Source organism: Dunckerocampus dactyliophorus, chromosome 15 (assembly GCF_027744805.1).
Source record: "Dunckerocampus dactyliophorus isolate RoL2022-P2 chromosome 15, RoL_Ddac_1.1, whole genome shotgun sequence".
Lineage (NCBI taxonomy): Eukaryota > Metazoa > Chordata > Actinopteri > Syngnathiformes > Syngnathidae > Dunckerocampus > Dunckerocampus dactyliophorus.
In genome coordinates, this window is record NC_072833.1 from 21,317,788 (window position 1) to 21,341,118 (window position 23,331).

The window sequence follows — 23,331 nt, forward strand, 5'->3', positions numbered from 1 at the left end:
AAACTTTTATCTCCTCTAGGAATAAGGGTAACGATGTGCGAATAGCGGGCATCGAGGTGCTTATGGCCAAGGCCCAAGTGGCGGCTCTACCAGAAAGCAAGCTCATTACAAATGCTACCTTTGACTGGTCTGAGGAGTAACAAGTAGGTTGCTGGTCAAATACTAGTGAGCATTGATGTAAAAATTTATTGCAAGAGTCAGGGTCACCGGAGAAGCGAGGAGGGTGAGGAATATTAGGCTCACGGGGTTGATGAGAAGAAGGTGTGCTTGCAGCTGTGGCATTAAGTGAGTCACTCACTGTAGCGGAGGTACCGACCTCTGGTGGTGGAAGTGGAGAAGGGTGTCCTAGTCGCTGATTTAATGCCTCCATGTTAGCGGAAAGCACAGAGATGGCTTCCATGATCCCCTGGAGCGATTTCTCATGGCTATCACCATGTGTCCTTGGTGTGACAGAGCTTTGTGGAACTGTTCCATGTCTGCGGGATCCATGTTGGCCAGATTGTTCTGTCATGAGTTGCCATGGGACACGGCGAGAAGTAGGATCCCAAAGCAGACCAATGAGCGTACAGCAAGTACAAAAAGGAACATTTTATATATAAAAAGAGTCCACAAAAATACAAAGTACAACTAAGGAAAATCCAACAAGTGTATAAACAACAAAAAACACTAACAGCAAATGGCTGTTAGGAAAAAATACTATGGGATAACAAAAAACACTGAAGGCAAACCTTACAGGAACAGGTCAGAAATACGAGGCATGTAGGTACAGGTAAACAGGAGGCCAGAGAGCAGGGTAAGGAGCAGGGAGCCGAAAAAGGCGGTAGCAAGAGGCAGGTCATCAGGGAGTACAATCTGGCGACTAGTGTGTCGCTACTGCCTTGCTTAAGAGTCCTCACTAATGAGATTGCCCACAGGTGCGCTAGGAGCTCCACCAACACCGGCTGAGGTTGCACTAAAAGCAAATAGCACATTGGCGGCAGCAGAGCGACAAGCAAACCTGACATGAACATTGATGCAAAAAACGTTCACAAGAGTCTGGACATGGAGGGTGTGGTATCCTAGGTTCTCTGACAGATATACTGTAAATGAACGAGTCCAAGGAGACAGAACCACATGAGGCTGAGTCCTCACTAAGTGGTGTAGTAATGTAAGGGTGTTCCAGATGCTGGTCCACAGCAGTGAGACTAGTGGACAAGGTATTTAATGCCTCCATGACTTCTTAAGGGTCTTGTCATGGCTGCCTACCAGGTGTCCTTGATGAGCTAAAACCGACCGAAAATGGTCTAACTCTGCCGAATCCATTTTGGCCAGATTGTATTGTCACGTGGTGGCTTACAGCCATGTGATTGGATTCCAAAATGCAGAGAGACACCGGTGGTAATTTTAGTTTCATACTCTTAGTCGTGTAGTATACAAAACACAGTCCAAAAGCATGACCCGGGCACAGCCACAGGGAAAAACAAGAACACAAGGCGCTGCACAAAAACTAAGGCAGGAAAAACCAAAAATAGGAAAAGAGCAAAACTGAGGTCACTGCAAAAAAACTAGGCAGGGGAAAAACAAGGGTGAAAAAATATTAAACAAGGTAGAAGTACAAAACAGGAACTAAATAATTAACTGGCAAAACTATATGTATATTTACAACAAAGAGCTTGTATCAAAAATGACAATAGAACAGGACTAAGCAAAAACAAGGTTGACCGAGCAAGGTGCAGAACTTGCAGTCGTCGTTATGCATGGACACAAGAATCACAGCAAGAAGTCTTAGGCTAATGTACTCACAAGAACTAAACATGGCCAGGATCAACGGTAACAAGAACGTCAGGACAAGAGCATGGTAACGGAGCATGAGAAGACAATCTGGCAAAGACTAAGCATCAGGGCGAGAGCTAAATAGTCCAACGTTGATTGAATACAGGTGTGTCAGGAACTCCTCCCCTAGGCAGGCAGGTGGGCTGCAATGAAAAAACATTAGGTGGTGGCAGAGCAGCGACTCAGACTATGACATTTATAGCAATAAATCCTTCTTCATTTGTTTGTGTATACATCTTGATGTCTGTAAATAAAATCTGTGTTCTCAGTTATTTAGCTTGTCAGTTTACAGAAACAGCAGATGCGTAACATGGAAGAAGTGTATTTTGATCCTCGCTTCCAACTTCCATTCACCGTCCTCCTTGTTGGGGCAAATGGTAGTGGGAAGTCGTTTTTTGTGAAACATGTACTCCAAAATATGAAGGATACTTTATGTCAAGTTCCTGATCAAATCATCTGGAGCTATTCATCCTACCAACCCATGTATGATGAATTGGCTAGAGATGTGCAGATTAAATTTATTGAAGGAATCCCTGACTCTTTGACGGATGAAAATATTTTTCCATCAAATCAACGCAGTCTTTTAGTTGTTGATGATTGCATGGATGTTGGGGCCAATCATGATGAATTAATGAAGGCATTTACAGTGTATAGACATCATCAAAAATTATCTGTAATCTCTCTAGGTCAAAACTTGTTTCATCAAGGAAAACGTAGCAGAACTAGTAGTTTAAACACAGCCCTTTCGCACCTGCAGGGCCAGGACACATACAGTACTGTATGTCAGAATGCTATTTATAGACTATAGCTCTGCATTTAACACAGTCAGAATGAACAGAACAAGAATTTCATTGAACTACCTGTTTTACTGTGCATATGACAATAAAACTCTTGAATCTTGAATCTTTTCAAATCCCCTTGTGATAAACTGCAGATTAGAATTCTGGGTCAGAAAATGTTCCCTGAGAGAATATTTTCTTCAGAGTTTTAATGACCCGACGAAAGACCCCTACTCATATTTCATCATAGACTGTGACTGTGTGGCCAACATGCTAACCACTAGACCACCGTGCGGCCCTATTTCATTTTATTTTTATGATTATTTTTTCTTTAATTAACTTATTACTTATTTTATTGTATTTTATCTATTTATTTGTGTATGGAATATGTGCCATGTGGGGACTGCGTGCTACCCTCCAGCTCTTGTGGCTTGTGGGGGGATGCTTACTCTGGGGTGGGGTGGTTGGGGGTGGCTTTGGTGGGGGACTTGGGGGCCGGTCTGGCTCGCCCGGAGTGGCCTGGGGTGCTTTTGTCTGGTTCGCCTGACTTTCCCTGGGGTGGCCTGTTAGGGCCTGTTGCAACCGGGGCTTGCGCTGGGGGGTGGGAAGGCTTGCGGTGCTGATCTGGGCCGTGGACACCTCTGCGAGCTTGGGGCGGGTTCGGCAGTTATTATCATTGTGATCACTATCATAGTTCATCATTTCATGACTGCTATTATGTGTGACTGTTTCAATGCAGTATTATTGTTGTGATCACTATCATAGTTCATCATTTCATCACTAATATTATATGTGACTGTTTCAATGCAGTACTATCATTGTGATCACTATCATAGTTCATCACTACTATTGTGTGTGGCTGTTTCAATGCAGTATTATCATTGTGATCACTATGATAGTTCATCATTTCATCAAGATTCAACAGTTTTATTGTCATATGCATAGTAAAACAGGCAGTTATACTATGCAATGAAATTCTTATTCTTGTCATTCTCCCAAGAAAAGAAAGAAAACACAAGAAAATGAAAAAGAACAGAAGAAACATTAATACCAATAAAAGAAGAAACATCAATAACAATAAATTAAGCAACAACAGAAGAGACATGAATACAAAAAAAACAAATAAATTAATATATAGTGTTATGAGTGTGTGCGTGTGTTGCGTGCGGCGTGTGTGAGTACTTGGTTGAGGAGCCTGATGGCCTGTGGGTAAAAGCTGTTTGCCAGTCTTGTGTCCTGGACTTCAAACTCCTGTAGCGTCTGCCTGACTGTAGGAGTGTGAATAATGAGTGTTGTGGATGTGTGCTGTCCTTGATGAGGTTGTGTGTTCTGCGTAGGACTCGAGATTTAGAAATGTCTTGCAGTGAGGGGAGGGCTGCCCCAACAATGTTCTGTGAGGTCTTGATCACCAGCTGGAGTGCCTTCCTGTCACGTGTTGTACAGTTACCGTACCAAACAGTGATGGAGGCGGTAAGGACACTTTCGAAAGTGCATCTGTAGAAGCAACTCAGGATTTTGGTGGACATGCCAAAGTTTCTCAGTCTTCTCAGGAAGTAGTCTCCTCTGGGACTTCTTGATGATGTGTAGGGTGTTGTGAGACCAGATGAGGTCCTCGCTGATGTGCGTGCCAAGGAACTTGAAGGTTTTCACCCTCTCCACCTCAGTCTCATCAATAAACAGGTCGTTTATGCGGCTCCTTTTCCCTTGTTCTTGGGTCGATGATGATCTCCTTGGTCTTCTCTGTATTGAGATGGAGATTGTTATCACGACACCAAGCTATGAGGTCCGCCACCTCTCTTCTGTATGACGTTCCAACACCACCAGTGATCAGGCCGATGACTGTAGTGTCATCCGCAAATTTAATGATGCTGGTGTTGTTCTGGGAGGCTACGCAATCGTAGGTGAAGAGTGTGTAGAGGAGCGGACTCAGCACACACCCCTGTGGGGTCCCAGTACTCACAATTCTTGAGCTGGATGTGCAATCGTGGACTCTGACTGACTGGGGCCTGCCTGTTAGAAAATTAAACACCCAGTTAGAGAGGGGGGGGTGACAGCCCAAGTGTGAGGAGCTTTTTTGTGAGTTTGTGGGGGCTGACTGTGTTAAATGCAGAGCTATCACTACTATTAAGGTAACTGTTTCACAATTATATGCATTATTCCCATAATATATACGTCAAGAAGTAAACATCCCTCCTTTCATCAAATAGTCAGCTAGCTCATTCTGCAGAAGCAGGGAAAAAGATGAGAATAAAACAATGGTCAGTGCGGGACAAGGATGTGGAGGGCTGGCTTTGCCTTGGGCCCCCACGTGACTTAATACGCTGCTGGATATGACATATAATATGCTTGCTGTGGACTGTTTTCATTCACTTTGCATGGTGGCTTGGGAGTTACCTGGAAATATCTTGTTCATAAACACCAGACGCCATCGCCAATAGGATTAAAGCTGATGACGATGATGACGCTACATGACACGTCGTCTTTATGACTTTAATGACTATGATCCGTCCTTTCATAGCTTTGGAATGACTCCATGACATGCTTGATATAAAGAACGTACACGTTTGCTGGTTGTGAGCTGCAGGAGAAGCAGACACAGCACAAGCAATTGGAAGCTGCAGAGAAGACGTCACAGCCAACTGGTAAGTCTGTACTGGTGTTGCTGGGAAAATACGCTGTTGACTGGAACAAGCTGCACATCTGCCAGTAAATGGAGTACCCCCTTAACTTTCTGGAAAATGGTTCCGATTTGTCATAGGACTTGATTAAAGTCATGGTACGAGACCGTTTACAAGATTTGGAAGAAAAACAGCAAAACAGCTGCAGTTTCACAAGATTAAAGTCAAGATATTAAGAGGGAAATTCCAAACAGCTTTTTTTTCCAGACCAGAGTTGGCTAGTTTCATGTGTGATGGGCCACATGAACCTCACTGGACTGTTAAGAGAAAAAAGTTGCAATTTTAGGAGAATAAACTCATGAGAGGAAACCGTGTCATTTTAATGGCCTCCTTTGAATTTTCACTATGTGGGCCTCCCTGCAAAAAGTTGGGACCCAATACTTACGACTGACTGAGCACTAAAATGTGTAGCCTGAGTGGTAATTCCAGATTATGGACTGGAAAAAACTTATTGATCAGTTCCCAGATCACAGAAGAACTTGCAACATGCAGAGGAAGGTGAAAGGCCCACACGCCCACAAGAAGCCACAAAACCCCGTCCACCCGGGCTTCTTCTTGGTCACTTCGCTTGTCTTGGTCGCCGTGGCGACTGCATGGCCGTGGCCTAACCTGTCTTGGCCGTGGGACTCCGTCGCCGTGGCACAAAGCACCCAGGCCACTGATGCCCCAGACCAGAACCTCCTGCAGGAACTGACAACCATGAAACAGGACATCAATGAGTTGAAGGTAAGATCACACATGGCTGCTTTATGTGCATGCATGGGACTGACCCCAGAACACACATGGCTGCTTCATTTGACCCCAGACCCTCTTGAAGAATCTGGTGACACGTGTGGATGAGCTTGATGAAAGAACAGCAGCTATCGTCCACATTGAGGTAAAACACACCTGGATAGTTTTACACACGTGGACAAGCGAGTGCTGAGTATTCAAAGTCTTTGTGCAGAATGTGACCCGTATGGTTGAAACACAAGCCGCAACCATGCAGAGTCTGACCACACTCGCGGAGAAGATTGATGGAGTAGCAAAAATTGCGCAAGTTGAGGTAAAAAGACCACAGCAGGATACTAAATTTGCATACACAGACACTGCTAGAGTCGAATGACCCACGACATGTTCACCTGTAGGTTCTGACGGCACGTGTGGACGCTCTTGAAAAAGTGAAAAAGGAGCAAGTGACGGTAAGAACACACCTGGATGCTTAATTTGCATATATAGACACTGCTTGAGCAGAGTGACCCACAACACCTGCACAATGTGAGCACATTTGGGATATTTAGCATGCCAGAAGTTATCTACAGTGGTGTGAAAATGAGTTTGCCCCCTTGCTGGTCACTTAAATGTTTCATATCACCAAACAAATGTAAATGTTAGTCAGTGACAACACAACTGAGCACAAAAGGCAGTTTTTGTATGAAAGGAGCAAACAAATCCAAAGCTCCATGTTCCTGTGTGAAAAGTAATTGTCCCCTAAAGCTAATAACTGGTCGGGCCCCCCTTAGCAGCAACAACTGCAATCAAGCGTTTGTGATAGCTTGTCATGCCACAGCATCTCAATAGGATTCAGGTCAGGACTTGGACTAGTCTTTACTAGTGGACTTGCTGGTGTGTTTTGGATCATTGTCCTGCTGCAGAACCCAAGTTGTTTGCAGTTTGAGGTCACTGACAGATGGCCGAACATTCTCATACTTCCATTTATCACAGCAAGTCTTGCAGGTCCTGAAAACCATCACACTACCACCATGTTATACTGCTGCTATGATGTTCTTTTTCGTTCTTATGTAGTCATGAACTCTGACCTTACTGAGGCATGTGAGGGCTGCAGTTCTTAGGATGTTGTTGTGGGGTCTTTGGTGATGAGTTGTGTTGTCATTGGCTAATATTTCAATTTGTTTGATGATCTCAACCATAAGTGTGACCAAACATGCAAAATAAATCAGGAAGGGGGCAAACACTTTTTAACACCAGTCTACATTGAAAGAAAAAGTATATCTCAGCTTTTTTCTACATGCACTCCTGATCAAAACCTTAAGAGCAGTTAAACTTGCTGGATTTTGCTTTTTGCACATTTGGATCTTAATGAGGTTTTAAGAAGAGCTACAATATGCAAACACAAGAAGGGGGAGTGACACAAAAAGCAGTGGGCACCAGTGAGGGCCTTCATGAGGGTGGAAGACCGCCCTGTGTCTTGATGGACAGCCAATGGGATCCTCTGGCTCAGCGCAGGTGTGATGTTTTTGGGGCTACCACTTGACTTTTTTGTTCCATAATGCTCAGGATCTTTCCAAAACTTTTAAGACTGATTTCCTGCTCCCAACCTCAGCAGCCATGGCACACTGCGAGAGACCTTGCTTATCCAGCGCCACAATCCCAGCCGCCTATTTCAGTTGAATTGTTTTCAATAAATGACTTTTTCAAAATGTTTTTTGTCTCAACCCCCCTTGTGTTTGCATATTGTAGCTTTACTTAAAACCTCATTAAGATCCAAACGTGCAAAATGATCATTCTAGACATTTTTCAACCAAGATTGTGAGCAGGAGTGTATTTCAACCCATCATTTTTTGACTTAACTCCCACAGAGCTTGAATTCAAATCTATGATTACTGTTTATTGTTGTAAAAATTGGACTTGGAATAGGATTTTCTCTTGACTTTTGTCAGAAAAATGTTCTTGACTTTTATTCCCGATTAGTTATTCTGTAATTTGACCCAATTTTTGAAAAAATGACAGCTTTGTTTTCTCATAAAACAGTTAATTAATTTCAACAACTAAAATGACATTATTTTTCCTCATTTTATTGTCTTAAAATGACAGCATTTTGGCAACGATTTTTCTCTCCTGTAATTGGCAAAATGTTTTGACTTTATTTTCATTTTCCGTAACCTTAATTTGCCAAAAAATTTCAGCTTTGTTTTCTTTATTTTGTAATGTTACAAATTTTTTAAAATGACATCCAATTTTTAAAAGTATTTGATTTAAATTCTAGACTTGTTCACATCCACAGCGAACTGTACAAGTTTCCTCGTAATTGCCATCAAATGTTAGTATTTTGTTGGAATATGACTATTTTCTTTTCATATTTGGACTTTATTGTCAGAAAATTGTGTTTTTTTCCATCGTTGCTGCTCCCATAATATTTTCTTTCCACATCCTAATTTTCCAAAAATGACGTTTTTGTTTCATATTAAAACTGTAAAAAGAAAACATATTTCCACTTTATGCTTCTAAAATGACTATTTTTGATAATATTGTGAGCTAATCTTGTAAAATTAGCTTTCATGATGTAGCCCAACCTAATTTTCCAAAATAGTTTTTTTCATCATACTACAACTTACTATGAAGTATGATTAATATTACAATATTTGAACTTTATGCTACTAAAATGTTATTTTTCCTCCTATTACAACATTATTCTTGTTGAGTTAAGACCTTTTCTTGTTTTTCTTAACGATGTTTGACTTTTCTTTCTCATTTTTCTTAACAATGTTTCCCTTTCTGATGGGGTTGTCCTAAACGGCCCCCTGGCCGCACTTTGGACACCCCTGACATACATGGACGGTACTTGAGCACAGTGACCCACGACATGTCCTCTTGCAGGGTCTGACCACCCGAGTGACGAAGCTGGGAGCGGCAGGTAGGTCAGAAAGACTAAGGTCACCCTTGACCTTTGACCTGACCCTTGATGTGTCATCTTGCAGCCAGTTCGGTGGTATTCTCAGCAATGATCAAACATGAGAATACATTCAACAGTGGGGAGAAGGTGATCTTCTCACAAGTGCAGACCAACGAGGGTGACGACTATGACAATACCACAGGTCTGATGTCACGGCTAACTAGCATAGCATTTCTAGATAGCGCGTTGGCTTTTTGAATCAGCACCACTGGGGGGCGCTAACAAAGGTGTGATTGTCCCCTGCAGGCATTTTCACAGCACGCATCAAGGGCCTCTACTTCTTCACCGTCACCATCCACACGCATGGGGGGGACATTGACCTGTATGTGTATAAGAATGAGGAGGACATGAGCCAGCTGTATAACCCCACTGCAGGATATCATGGCAGTGAGACCAGCAGCTTGGTGATGCCACTGGAGAGTGGAGACACCGTGTATGTCAAGGCTTATAAGGGCAGAGTCCAGAGTTACACCCAACAAAGCATGTTCAGCGGCTTCCTCATCCATCCCATGTAAACTAGATGGAGGTGAGCGCATCCATCCAAGATATTGATACCAGGGCAGTATCGGTATGGGACGGATGCTCGCACGATGAGACGGCTAGATGAGTTTTCTTTATTCAATTAACCGTGTGGCTTTTCATGTGTGTAATATTCTACATGTTTGGTATCAGTGATATCGGCTGGTCTGATCCAGTTGTCTACTGATACTGGAACCGCACGTGTCAGGATTGCTTTTTCAACAGCTGCCACAGGCTGATGACACTTATCGCATACGCTAACGTTTACTATTTGCGTGTACTCCTACCTAACCCCGATTAAGGGACTGTTTGCAAGCGTCGCTAGAGGGCGCTAACTGGAAGTACAATAGTATTTTACTGGTGACATGCTAGCCGTGGGTGATGCCAAACAGTCTCTTTTAAATGTTGATGTATTTGTACATCACAGTGGAAACTTGGTTAGTGTCGTCAATTCATTCCAGAAGGTCCCGACTCCCAACCGAAGCCATTTCAACACAGTCAGAATTTTTGCTGATGGCATCATAGATCGGCGACGTAGCTGACCTCCTCGGTTGCCATTCTGTTAGCAAGCGCACGATGCTAACACATGTTTTGTGATCATGAAGTGTACCATATTGAACGCAAACTGAGGCTACATTTTGGATGAAACAAAATGACGTTCTGCTTTTTTTCTTTGATACCACATTTTGAATGCTTCTATGCTACTGGATGTTTGGATTTCCTTCATTAAATCAATAAAGTTTAGCAAGTTTGGCAAGAGTAGTTTGTCAGTGCTTACCTCAGCTGAAAAACACATTTATTTCACAAACATGACTTGATTTGCGCTGAGGGTAAAAGGAGTTTAAAGGTAACTATAGGGGTGTTATTTCATGTCTAGAGGACTCTAATGTTAAAAGTGTGTTTAGAAGGTCGCAAAAATTTAACAATTTTACAAGACTAATGTAATATTGTGAGAATAACATTTTAGTAGCATAGAGTTGAAATATAACAATTTTTTTAAATTGAAATAGAAAAAAAAGATGTCATTTATTGAAGATTAGGATGCAGTAAACATTACACAAATGAGGTCAAAATATTTTGGGAATAAAGTCGTAGTTATGAGAAAATGTACACAAAGTTCAATTAGAAGTTCCATTTTTGAGATAAAAATAAAAACACGACCACGCAGCAGAAATGGAAAAAACAGCTGCCATTTTACCAAAAAAAGTTTATCCTCAACCTAAGTTTGCATTATTGGCAACTTTTTTTTCTCAATATTGTGACTTCATTGCCGTAATATGTTGACTTTATTGTCGGAACGGTTATGTAATAACGCAACTGTAGGGCTGTTTTTATATTACTGTCAGTCGACAAGAATATAAAAACAGCCCTACAGGAGTGTAAAGGTGACTGTAGGGGTGTTATTTCACATCGAGAAGTCTCTAATCATGTCAGTCTATTTAGAAGATTGTACATGTTTTCTTTTTATATCTTACAGTATGTCTCATGTTCTGTAATTATTACTATATTAGGTAATAGGAGTGTAAAGGTGACTATAGGGGTGTTCTTTCACATCTGGAGTGCTCCAATAATGTTCAAATGTGTCTTATTTTCTTTTATAATGTATGCACACCGAGGCAACATTTTGGTAGATTTTAAGGCGTTAAGCCTAAAAACAGGCTAACCTGTTTTGTGTACCTTATTGTAAAGTGTCACCGGAGTTTGTCCCGAAATGCTTTTGAGCTGCAAAGTGAGAAGGATCAAGTTCGTGATGCTCGCTCAGTCAAGTCGGACGTTGCTCAGATGACACGTGTTTGTGTATTCTGTGTATCGAACACACACACACACGATGAGTCTCTCAAAAGGAAACACTATTTCATGACCTCACTATGGCTGACATCTTCTCCAAAATCTTCCTTGGCCGAAAAAAGCAGAGCGTCAATCATCCGTTCCCTGTCAGACGTTTTTGGCCAAGAGACGAGGTGCGTGAGATGACTTAGGAATCATTCCACGTCCGTTTCGTCTCTTCTTGCGCCTTCCATGCCAGTCATTTGTGTGTGTTTGTGTTACAGCAATGACGTGATGCCAAAAAAGAAAACCTTTCCTTTTGGTGAGGAAAATTGCATATTTTAGATGTGGAGGGTTTTTTTTGTTTTGTTTTTTTTCACATTCAGGCGTCCTCCGCATTGCGGTTTCAGTCTATCATGGTTTTTCCCAATGAATAAATCACGCTGCGGCCTGTTACTTCTCAGAAAATATGCACGTGTCAGCACATCGTACATCCTTTTTGGCCTAAATGGAGCATTTTCAAACATAAAAATGAAGTAAAAACAAATATAAAGCATTCGGACAACTCACTGAACGAGGTTGTGATGACATGTAGTGTTGTACGCTGGTCACTAGGTGTCAGTAATGTTACTGTAACGTTGGGTGAGACACATAAGCAATAGACTTGATTGGCGGAACAACAGGCTTTTATTGCAGCTTTCAATGACCTCACAATACTCATAATCATAATACAACAATCATAACACCGACTATTGCAGCTGTAATCCAGGACAAGCTAAAGCAACTCTGAACCATCGATGTCACTTCCCATCCCCCACACATTAGGCACACATTTACAGCAACATAGACAAGCACAGTCATTATGTCTTCATTTCTCTTATTATATTGGGTAATAGGAGTGTAAAGGTGAAAGTGTATTTAGAAGGTCGTAAACGAGTTTTCCAAGTCTGATATGTCAGATTTTCTCTTAATGTGGTGACCATAACAGGAGTGTAAAGGTGACTGTAGGGGTGTTATTTCATGTTTAGAAGGCTCTAGTAATTTTAAAAGGTGTACACTAAGTCCCCAACTAAGGAACACAATTGGTTCCAGACGACCGTTCTTAAGTGGAATTGTTCTTAAGTAGGGGAAAAGGTAATATTACCAATGATATAGGTACTACATGTACGTGTATACATATACAGTATATGTGTATGTATGTAAATATGAGTTTGGATGCAGTAGTAATATTAAACCAGGATAATGAATGAAAAAAACAATAATAAAAATGATATAATAATACGTAATGATAAATGTTATTTACCTTTGAGGAGGAGTGGTCGAGCATACGTCGTTGTGGTGGAGTTGGAGGAGGAGATATTGAAAAAAAGGACAAATGGTGGTGCTGGTTTGACTCTTCTAAAAGAGGTAGTGTTCTGTGCAGGCCCGTAACCAGGGGAGGATCGGGGGGAACTCCCCCGCGGGCGACCAAAGGTCCGCTTGGTTAAAAAAAAAAAAAAAAAGCTGCTATCAAAGTGTAACGGAGTGTAGATGTGCTGTGATAAATGATGGCAGAAGTGTTGCAACAGCGCCTGTTGCTGGTGAATAGTGGCATGTGCAAGTTGCTGCAGGAAGTGCTCACAACTGTTAGAATGAGACATGGTGAGTCACGTTTTTGCACTGTCCGGGATATTTGGTGATGTAATGTTTACTGTGTGTTTAGATTTTGTCATGTCAATGTCATGTGCATTTGATAGTGCTCACTAATGGCTGTGGTTTTTCGAGGAAAAGGCTTCTTGAGACGTCATCTGTACTTCTGTGAAGAAGGTGTCGGACGTTTCGCTCACACCAATTCCGCCCACTCTTACTGTATTTAAGACCTAAGCTACCAGCACTTATTAGTTCGCTGACGAAGCTCTTCGGATGAGGAGCCACCACAGAGTCATAGAAGGTCCGTAAAAGAGTCCTGCACACACCAAAGGACCTCAGTCTCCTCAGCAGGTGGAGGCGACTCTGGCCCTTCTTGTAGAGGGCGTGGAAGTTGACGGACCAGTCCAGTTTTTTAAGGTGATCGCCCATGAATTTGTAGCTGTCTACCAACTCTATGGTTTGCTCAATAGCATTTATACGTGCGTTCATGGCTCACAAAATGATTGGATGACGGGCAAAATTCCAAAAGTGCGGTTTTCCTTAAGTCTCATCTTAAATCCCACTTCTATTTTCTGGCTCTTAACTCTGAGTTGTGTGGTCCTCTGTGTCTTTTTTTTGGTTGGTTCTACTTATTTTAGGTTTAGGTTTAATAGATTAAATCTATTTTCACACATTTTTATTTTATGTGTCAATTTTATTTATTGTTTGTTTTTATTTGTTTTTATAATGTGTTTGTTTTTATTTGATTTAGTTAGGGTTAGGGTTAAGGTTAGGGTTAGGGAGGTATGAATGTGTACTTATAGCTACTGTTATATTATGTATTTATTGTTTTAAATTAAGTGGATAGGATATTTACACCACATAATAATGTCAATAATGTCTAATCATATAGTGTTGTACTTGTATGGTCAGTATGAAGGAGTGTGATGCTCTCTGTACTAGAATGGTCATCATGGTCAACGGCAGTTTCCGATGTCTCGACTCAGTGCAGCACTTGAAGAACAGGTAACTATCTGACCTGCACTCCAAAGTCAATTTGATTAAATTGAGACAAACCATATTTAAAGCAAATACAGATAACTCTATCGCGGGTTTCCCAAAATTAATTATTTAATGGCCGCTAATGAACCATCCATCTGTCCGCTTATCCAAGGTCGTGGTAGCAGCAGCCTAAGCAGGGAGGCCCAGACTTCCCTCTCCCCAGCTACTGCTGGCGGCTCCCCCAGGCCAGTTGAGAGACATAGTCTCTCGAATGTGTCCTGGGTGTTCCCCGAGGAGTCCTCCCGGGGTGTCATGTCCGATGGACAATTGGACTATGGCCTACCATAAGTTAAAAAATATTGAAAGGCAAGTGATATGTAGCATTCGCGTCACTAGATGTCAGTCCTAATAAATGACATTAGATTTGATTTCCTTTACACTGCATGGAGTCGGTTACGGCATGTCCGACATGACAGTTCTCTTCCCAGTTCTCCTATTTCTTAAGTTTAGAATACCGTAAAGCACCGTGTATAAACTGCACTTTTTTTCCACTGGTAAGACACCAAAAATCGGGGTGTGGTTCATAAATGATGACAGGTGACCAGACGCAGAAATTGACTACAAGCCCATTTTACAATAGCTGTCTGTGGGTCAGACAGTTGCTTTGACTTTAGCGCCCTCTGCTGTACAGTTGCTGAAAATGCTTGTGTATGCAATGTCTTGTCGGTCAATGTCTGTAACTTATCCGACTGCTGTGTCTGTAATTCCACACAGTGAAAGGATCTCTATATACAGTGAAGCTAACCTAAGCTTCCATTAAAACATTGTAGATGATGTAAAATACAACACAACGTTGGAGTTGGAGTATTCAAATTCACACTGAAGCAATGCAGCGTCATGCGTTATCTACAGTACATGGATAACTGATCCGCATGCGCATGCGCAAAACGCCGCTCTATGTAAGGGACGCTACAGCAAAGTTCGGGCGGTGTGACCAGGCCTGTACCCTCTCAAAATGCCACAACCATCTTTCACCGCAGCGTTCAAACTCTCCATCTGCCGGTATGCCGAAGAGTTTGGGAACCGGGCAGCAGGACGACAGCACGGTGTGGACGAGTCAGTCATCCGGCGTTGGAGAGCGGACATCGGCAAGTTGACGGCGATGCCACGATCGAAGAAGGCGATGAGGGGCAGAGCTGCTAAGTGGCCGTAGTTGGAGGAGAAAGTCATCAGTAGCTATAAGTACACATTCATACTGGCAGGATTGTGTGCTGCGGTACTGCCATCTACTGTTTCTCTGTTGCAGCACACTCCTGAGCACCTTGATGAGCTGATCATCTTCACCTGTCCCTGATTAGTTGATCTATTTAAGCTGTGTGTTTACTCATGTCCAGGGCCAGATTGCCCCTTTGCTACACCCTGTTCAGCTCCTTCCAGCTTGTTCTTGTGCATTGTGTTTTGGCTTTCTGACCCACGCTCGGCTCACCTGTAAGTACCTACCTACCTGCTTGACGTTCTCAGCAGTAGCTGTATTTTCGGTACTTCTGCTAGTTTTTTGTTAGCAGCTCTTTTCGTTACTTGTCTGTATTTTTCCCTGCTCAGCTCTCCTTGCTAGCAGTGTTTTTTTGTTACTATTTCCCGCGACTAGGTCCGGATGTATTTTTGTTGTACTTTGTTTCTTGTGTTGTTTTTGTACCTTTTTGTTATCCATTTTTGTATTAAAGACCTTTTCTGTTTCACGTATTCGACTCTGCATTTTGGATTCCTGTATCACGGCCTTGGCCGTTCGTAACAGAACAATCTGGCCAAACATGGAATCCGCAGAGTTCGCACATATAAAGGCAGCACTATCCCAACAAGGTGCGCTCGTAGGCAGCCATGAGCAATCCCTCCGGGGAGTTATGGAGTCCCTGGCCGCCCTCGCCACTAGCGTTAGTGCTATTGAGCAGCATCTGGGACTTGGCGCTCACCCAGGACAGTCGGAGGGTGCGGCTCACTCATCAGAGGTGGTTAGAATCGCACCTGCAGCCAGCAGCAGTAATAGTCGCGAGCCTAGCCCCCCCCCCCCCCCCCCCCGCTTTTCGGGGGAATCTATGGATTGCAGACAATTTTTACACCAGTGTACCCTGAACAACCCAGCACTTACTATTCCGACCAGGCCAAGATAGCTTTTATAATGAGCCTACTTACTGATAAAGCAGCGGCGTGGGCTATAGCGGTGAGCAAAGCTAAGCCGGAGTTGCGCACCTCCTATCCTGTTTTTTTGGAGGAGCTACGGCAGGTCTTCGATCACCCTATCCGTAGTAGGGAGGCCGGTAACAATTGTTGGACCTACGACAGGGCAAACGCTCGGTAGCGGCTTTTTCTGTAGACTTTAGGGTGCTGGCGGCAGAAAGCCGATATGACGAGGAGGCGCTCCGCGGAATATTTCGCAAGGCTCTTGACGAGCGGATTAAGGATGAGCTGGCGGTGAGGGAGTTCACCACCACGCTCAACGAGCTTATCGACCTAGCCATACGGCTGGATAATCGCCTCCGGGAACGTGAACGGAGTGAGGGACTACCTGCAGGATCAGCCAAGAACCACCGTCAGGAGATTCGGCTGATACCACTAACACCTGGAACCAGCGGAACAGAGGGAGTCCCATCTACGGCGGCCACCGAGGATATTGCGGAGCCGATGCAACTCGGGGGAAGACGCCTGTCTGCTGCGGAGAGGTCGCGCAGGCTACGACTCCGTCTTTGCCTGTACTGCGGCGAGCCCAACCACACCATCAACAGATGTCCAGCGCGCCCGACACGCCGCTCCGGATTCCCTCCTGACGTCATTAAGGAGACTGGCGCAGGATCGACCTCCGTATCCAAGTCAAGGGAGAGTCAGCCTGCTCAGGGCCATTGTGAGTATGCTAAGATGCCTCCGGCGTCGGCTCCAACTCCAGCAGTCTTTAAGAGACTACAGGTGACGGGACTCATTATGGGGGGGGGCGTCAATGTTCAGGTTTCTGCATTAGTTGATTCTGGGGCGGATGATTGCTTTATTGACTCTAAATTTGTTAAGAAACATGACATTCAGGGGGTTGAGTTGAGGGACCATAAGGAGGTTCACTCACTGGATGGACGTCCCTTGGCGGTAGTCACTCATAGAACCGTTCCGTTATCCCTTCAATTGTCCGGCAACCACCATGAGTCCATTAGTTTTTTTATCGCTCTGTCTCAATCCGCACCCGTAGTTCTGGGTCTCACTTGGCTGCAAATTCATAACCCGACGGTGGATTGGACGAGGGGACAGATAATTAATTGGGGTAGCCACTGTTTTGCTAGTTGCTTACGTTCCGCGGGACCCACAGTTTCTGTTAAGCCTAGGAGCCCTGAGAATATTGACGTTACCGGTGTTCCCGACATCTATCATGATCTCCGCATGGTTTTTAGCAAGGATAGAGCTCAGAGTTTACCCCCCCCCATCGTCCATATGACTGCGCTATCGAACTCCTCCCGGGAGCACCGTTACCCAATGCTAGACTTTATAGCATCTCTGGACCCGAGCAACTTGCTCTCAAAGAATACATTGCGTCCTCTCTGGCTGCCGGACTTATTCGCCCCTCGTCCTCTCCACTGGGGGCCGTTTTTTTCTTCGTCGAAAAGAAAGATAAGTCGCTGCGGCCTTGTATCGATTTTCGCGGCCTTACTGACATTACCGTTAAGAACCGTTACCCGCTTCCTCTCATGGACTCCGCCTTTTCGTCCCTTCATTCGGCCAAGATTTTTTCCAAACTCGACCTTAGGAATGCTTACCACTTGGTTCGTATTAAAGAGGGGGACGAGTGGAAGACGGCCTTTAAAACACCGCTCGGTCACTTCGAGTATCTCGTTATGCCCTTCGGCCTCACCAATGCACCCGCCGTATTCCAGAGTTTAATAAATGATATTCTTAGGGATATGATTAACCATTGCTGCTTTGTTTACCTAGACGACATCCTGATTTTTTCTAATTCCCTTCAGGAGCATGTCCAGCACGTACGCCGCATCCTTCAGCGGTTGTTGGAGAATCGCCTTTTTGTCAAGGCGGAGAAGTGCGAGTTTCATACCACATCTGTGTCCTTTTTAGGGTTTATAGTGGAGAAGGACAAGTTAAGAGCCGATCCCGCCAAGATCCAGGCGGTGGTCGATTGGCCTTCTCCCAAATCAAGGAAGCACTTGCAGAGGTTCTTGGGGTTCGCGAATTTCTACCGGAAATTCATTCGTAATTTCAGCATAAAGGCAGAACCTCTGACAAGGCTTACATCAGTAAAAGTTCTCTTTGTTTGGTCTCCCGAAGCTGAGGAAGTGTTTACCAAGCTTAAAACACTGGTTACGTCTGCCCCTGTCCTTACTCACCCTGATCCTGCCTTGCAGTTTATCGTTGAGGTTGATGCCTCGGATACGGGAGTGGGGGCGGTCCTATCCCAGCGCTCACCAGTCGACCAGAAGCTGCACCCGTGTGCCTTTTTCTCACGTCGCCTCACCTCGGCAGAGAGAAATTATGATGTGGGCAATCGGGAACTTCTGGCCATTGTGCTTGCGCTGCGGGAGTGGAGACATTGGCTGGAGGGTGCAGCCCAGCCGTTGGTAGTTATTACGGACCACAAGAACTTGGCATATATACGCTCAGCGCACAGACTCAACTCTCGCCAAGCCAGATGGTCACTGTTCTTAACAAGGTTTAATTTCTCTATCACTTACAGACCTGGATCACGGAATATTAAGCCTGATGCATTATCAAGGATCTTTTCCCCGGTGGAGTCGGACTCACCACCGGAGACCATCGTACCTGTCGCCCGGATACTCGGCATTCTCCAGTGGGAGGTGGAGAGGAGGGTCTCTGAGGCGGTGGAGGAGACGGAACTACCAGAGGGGTGCCCCGAGGGGAGATTGTTTGTTCCTGAACGACTCAGATCCGAGGTGCTGCTGTGGGGTCACTCGTCGAAGATTGCCTGCCACCCGGGGATTCGACGAACCCTATTCCTGGTCTCCCAAAGGTTCTGGTGGCCTACCATGACAGCCGACGTTAAGAAGTTTGTCGCCGCCTGCTCCGTCTGCGCCAGAGGTAAAGCTTCCCATCGCCCTCCTGCCGGTTTGCTTCAGCCGTTACCCGTCCCTGGTCGGCCGTGGTCCCACATCGCAATGGACTTCATCACTGGATTACCCTCGTCATATGGTCGGACCGTCATACTCAATATCGTAGACAGGTTTTCGAAGATGGCGCATTTTGTGTCGCTCCCCAAGTTGCCCACGGCCCTGGAAACAGCTAAACTGTTGGTGAGGCACGTTTTCCGCCTACACGGGATACCTACAAACATTGTTTCGGACAGAGGGCTTCAATTCGCGTCAAGAGTTTGGCGGGCATTTAATAAGGCATTGGGGGCAACCGTTAGTCTCTCTTCTGGATACCACCCACAGTCCAACGGCCAGACGGAGCGGGCCAATCAGGACTTGGAAGCAGCACTTAGGTGCGTTTGTCATTGACACCCCTCCTCCTGGTCAACCCACCTCCCTTGGATCGAGTATGCCCACAACTCGTTACCCTGCTCGGCGACAGGTATGTCACCCTTCAAGACTGTTTTTGGTTACCAGCCCCCGCTTTTTCCCTCCCAGGAAGCAGAAATTACCGTCCCGGCAGTTCATGTACACCTTCGACGCGCCCGACGCATTTGGCGAGAGACCCGGGCTGCATTAACACGAACAGCAGAACACAACCGTCGGATTGCTGACAGGCACCGGGTCCCCGCACCTGATTACCAGCCTGGGATGGAGGTATGGCTGTCTTCTAAAGACCTTCCGCTTGCAGGGACCTCACGGAAGCTGGCTCCAAGGTTCATGGGTCCATCCAAGATTGAGGCGATAATCAACAGGTCAGCTGTCAAGCTGAAGCTCCCGCCGGCTCTTAAAGTCCACCCAGTCTTCCACGTCTCCTGCATCAAGCCGGTCGCTACCAGCCCACTGTGCCCTTCGGTCAAGGCTCCACCCCCGCCCCGCATCATCGACGGCCAGCCCGCGTACACGGTGAGAGCCCTATTAGATTCGAGAAGAAGGTGGAGGGGGGTGCAGTATTTGGTCGACTGGGAGGGATATGGACCAGAAGAGCGCTCCTGGGTCGCCTGCTCCCGTATCCTGGATCCCTCTCTCATTTCCGACTTCCACTCCGCTCACCCCAATAAACCAGGTATGCCGCCAGGGGGCGTCTTATAAAAGGGGGGGATACTGTCAGGATTGTGTGCTGCGGTACTGCCATCTACTGTTTCTCTGTTGCAGCACACTCCTGAGCACCTTGATGAGCTGATCATCTTCACCTGTTCCTGATTAGTTGATCTATTTAAGCTGTGTGTTTACAGTACTCATGTCCAGTGCCAGATTGCCCCTTTGCTACACCCTGTTCAGCTCCTTCCAGCTTGTTCTTGTGCATTGTGTTTTGGCTTTCTGACCCACGCTCGGCTCACCTGTAAGTACCTACCTACCTGCTTGACGTTCTCAGCAGTAGCTGTATTTTCGGTACTTCTGCTAGTTTTTTGTTAGCAGCTCTTTTCGTTACTTGTCTGTATTTTTCCCTGCTCAGCTCTCCTTGCTAGCAGTGTTTTTTTGTTACTATTTCCCGCGACTAGGTCCGGATGTATTTTTGTTGTACTTTGTTTCTTGTGTTGTTTTTGTACCTTTTTGTTATCCATTTTTGTATTAAAGACCTTTTCTGTTTCACGTATTCGACTCTGCATTTTGGATTCCTGTATCACGGCCTTGGCCGTTCGTAACACATACCTCCCTAACCCTAACCTTAATGTTGGCTACATTTTGTTTTCATTTTGCACAAAAACCTGTGAGAGGTCAGAACTACAGCCCTTCCCTCTTTGGTGACGTTGAAGATGCATTTCCACAGGAACCTTTTAGCCTTTGGGTCCATGCCATTGATGGGCTCATCCTGACAAGAATGACAAACATATAATATCCAAGAAGAGATGATACTGGTTTTATGTTTGATTTATTTAACGTGTATGATGTATACAGTTAAGCTCCAAATAAGTCCTAACCTGGTAATTTTAATAATCTCCATGGTAATTATCCTGGTTATTTTGATTACCAGACTATATGTTTGAATACTCTATACTATGGTAGAAGTTGCATAGCACAAAAAGCTTGAATTCCCTCAAAATGGTCAAGGATTTCGATAATCTTCAAAATATATTTTATTAGATAGGTGTTATTCAAAGCCTGCTGTTGGTCAACAAGTTCAATCCTCACCAGAAACAAGACAGGTGGAGCTCCGATCAAGGAGATGGCAGTGGAAAGCTTTCTCTTGTTGCCTCCACTGTAGCGCCAAGCCTCTTGGTCAGCATACTGGCTCAGTCCCAGCGTCTTCACACCCCACTGAGCCACCTGAAGCACAACAGACAATGTCCAATGCTGCAGATGACTGACAATCCGTGATAACTCAAAGTGCTCAAAAGGATATAAAATTTCAGTTTTTTTTAAATATATTTATTCATCAGTCATGCTGTTTCATGGTTAAATGCAGCCGATTGGGAGCTAATAGTGTTAAAAAAAACATACTTATTAACATACTAACCCTAACCCTCACTCCCTAACCCTAACCCACCCTAACTCCTAACCCAAACCCTAACCCTAACCCTACTCCTAACCCTAACCCTAACCCCTAACCCTACCCCTACTCCTAACCCTAACCCTACTCCTACTCCTAACCCTAACCCTAACCCACCCTAACTTCTAACATCCGACATGCGAACTTTCGGAGATACGAACACAAGCCGACTGGTCTATTTTTTCATGTATTTTGCCTTTTAGTACTGTAACGCCATACTTATACTGCTACATGCTTGACCAGTAGAGGGCACTGCGACACTGCTAATGGGACCAACAGGTTGTTTTTTTCCCCCATTCAACTTTATTAATTCCTTACAATTTACAATAACATAACGTCAAACTTAGAGAAGGCCAAATGGAAAGCTACGTTGTAGCTTTATGATACAACCCGGACAGAGCGTGTGATTAAAGTTCATGAAGAGTTAATAGGCCTGCTTAATTCTACACCACCCACAGAACACTACCTCTTTTAGAAGAGTCTAACCACCACCACCATTTCTCCTTTTTTTCAATATCTCCTACTCTTCCACCGCAATGACGTATGCTTGGCCACTCCTCTTCAAAGGTAAATAACATTTATCATTACGTATTATATCATTTTTATTATTGTTTTTTTCATTCATTATCCTGGTTTAATATTACTACTACATCCAAACTCATATTTACATACATATGCATATACTGTACTCTAGGTCCCCAACTTACGAACACAATTGGTTCCAGACGACCGTTCTGAAGTGGAATTGTTCTTAAGTCGGGTAAAAGGTAATATTACCAATGATATAGGTACTACATGTACGTGTATACATATACAGTGTATGTGTACGTATGTAAATATAAGTTTGGATGCAGTAGTAATATTAAACCAGGATAATGAATGAAAAAAACAATAATAAAAATGATATAATAATACGTAATGATAAATGTTATTTACCTTTTGAAGAGGAGTGGTCTAGCATACATCGTTGGTGGTAGTGGTGGACGAGGAGGAGGAATTATTGAAGAAAGGACAAACCGTCGTCGTCGGTAGACTCTTCCAAAAGAGGTAGTTCAGGGAAAACTACTGAGGTGGAAGGAATTGGCGACGAAGGTGCAGACGAAGGTGTAGGCATTGGTGGCAAGTCACATGGTGACGAAGGTGCAGGAGTAGCAGATGTCCGTTTGAAGAAGCTTTTAATGGAAGTTTGTATGGTCTTCCTTTTAATGTGGCACGCTCTACATTAGCCATTTTCTCGCCACCGTCCAACTTCCTGATGATGGCCACCTTGGTTTCCATAGAAATTGCTTGACGTTTCCTGCCACTACTTCTAGCACTTGCACTCTATTTATCAGCCATGATAACGGATAACAAACATCTCTGGAAAATATCGAATGGGGTACAAACGGCGTGCTCTGAGATGTAATCAGCTAAAAGTGCAGCGACGAACTGAGAAAGATCTCGCGAGAGAAATGCTGCTACCCACAATTCGTAGCGGCGGAATGACGCGCAATACAAAAATGGCGCCTTTGTATTTCGAAAATATTTAAATGACAAAATATGGAAATTTTCGAAAAAAATCATGAAAAAAATAGACGAGTCGGCGGTGTTCGTATCTCCGAAAGTTCATATGTCGGATATTCGTTAGTAGGGGACCTAGTGTGTATGTATACACGTACATGTAGTACCAATACCATTGGTAATATTACCTTTTCCCCCACTTAAGAACAATTACACTTAAGAACGGTCGTCTGGAACCAATTGTGTTCGTTGGTTGGGGACTTGGCGTATTCCCTTTTAATTTTGGCACTCCTGTGATTCCATAATATAGGGCCTATAAAAACCTTGTAAAACAATGTCTAACAACTTTCATAGACATGCTGTAACAATG

General features: G+C 44.2%; 1 protein-coding gene across 1 annotated transcript; it reads left to right on the plus strand.

The window, feature by feature from the left end:
* The first annotated feature begins 5,180 nt into the window (after nt 1-5,180).
* LOC129168147 (uncharacterized) lies at nt 5,181-10,204 on the plus strand. Its single transcript, XM_054753082.1, has 8 exons — nt 5,181-5,233; nt 5,736-5,995; nt 6,075-6,146; nt 6,216-6,314; nt 6,397-6,450; nt 8,867-8,903; nt 8,968-9,084; nt 9,189-10,204. The coding sequence occupies exons 2-8, from the start codon at nt 5,756-5,758 to the stop codon at nt 9,455-9,457; spliced, it is 888 nt and encodes a 295-aa protein (XP_054609057.1). The 5' UTR covers nt 5,181-5,233; nt 5,736-5,755; the 3' UTR covers nt 9,458-10,204.
* Nucleotides 10,205-23,331: the final 13,127 nt, after the last annotated feature.

What these genes read in the sequence shown, in the direction of transcription:
- LOC129168147 (XM_054753082.1), top strand. Translation starts at nt 5,756, where the DNA reads ATGCAGAGGAAGGTGAAAGGCCCACACGCCCACAAGAAGCCACAAAAC. An exon ending in CAGCTATCGTCCACATTGAG is followed by an intron (nt 6,147 to 6,215) that starts GTAAAACACACC and finishes GTCTTTGTGCAG; the next exon opens with AATGTGACCCGTATGGTTGA. An exon ending in GACGAAGCTGGGAGCGGCAG is followed by an intron (nt 8,904 to 8,967) that starts GTAGGTCAGAAA and finishes GTCATCTTGCAG; the next exon opens with CCAGTTCGGTGGTATTCTCA.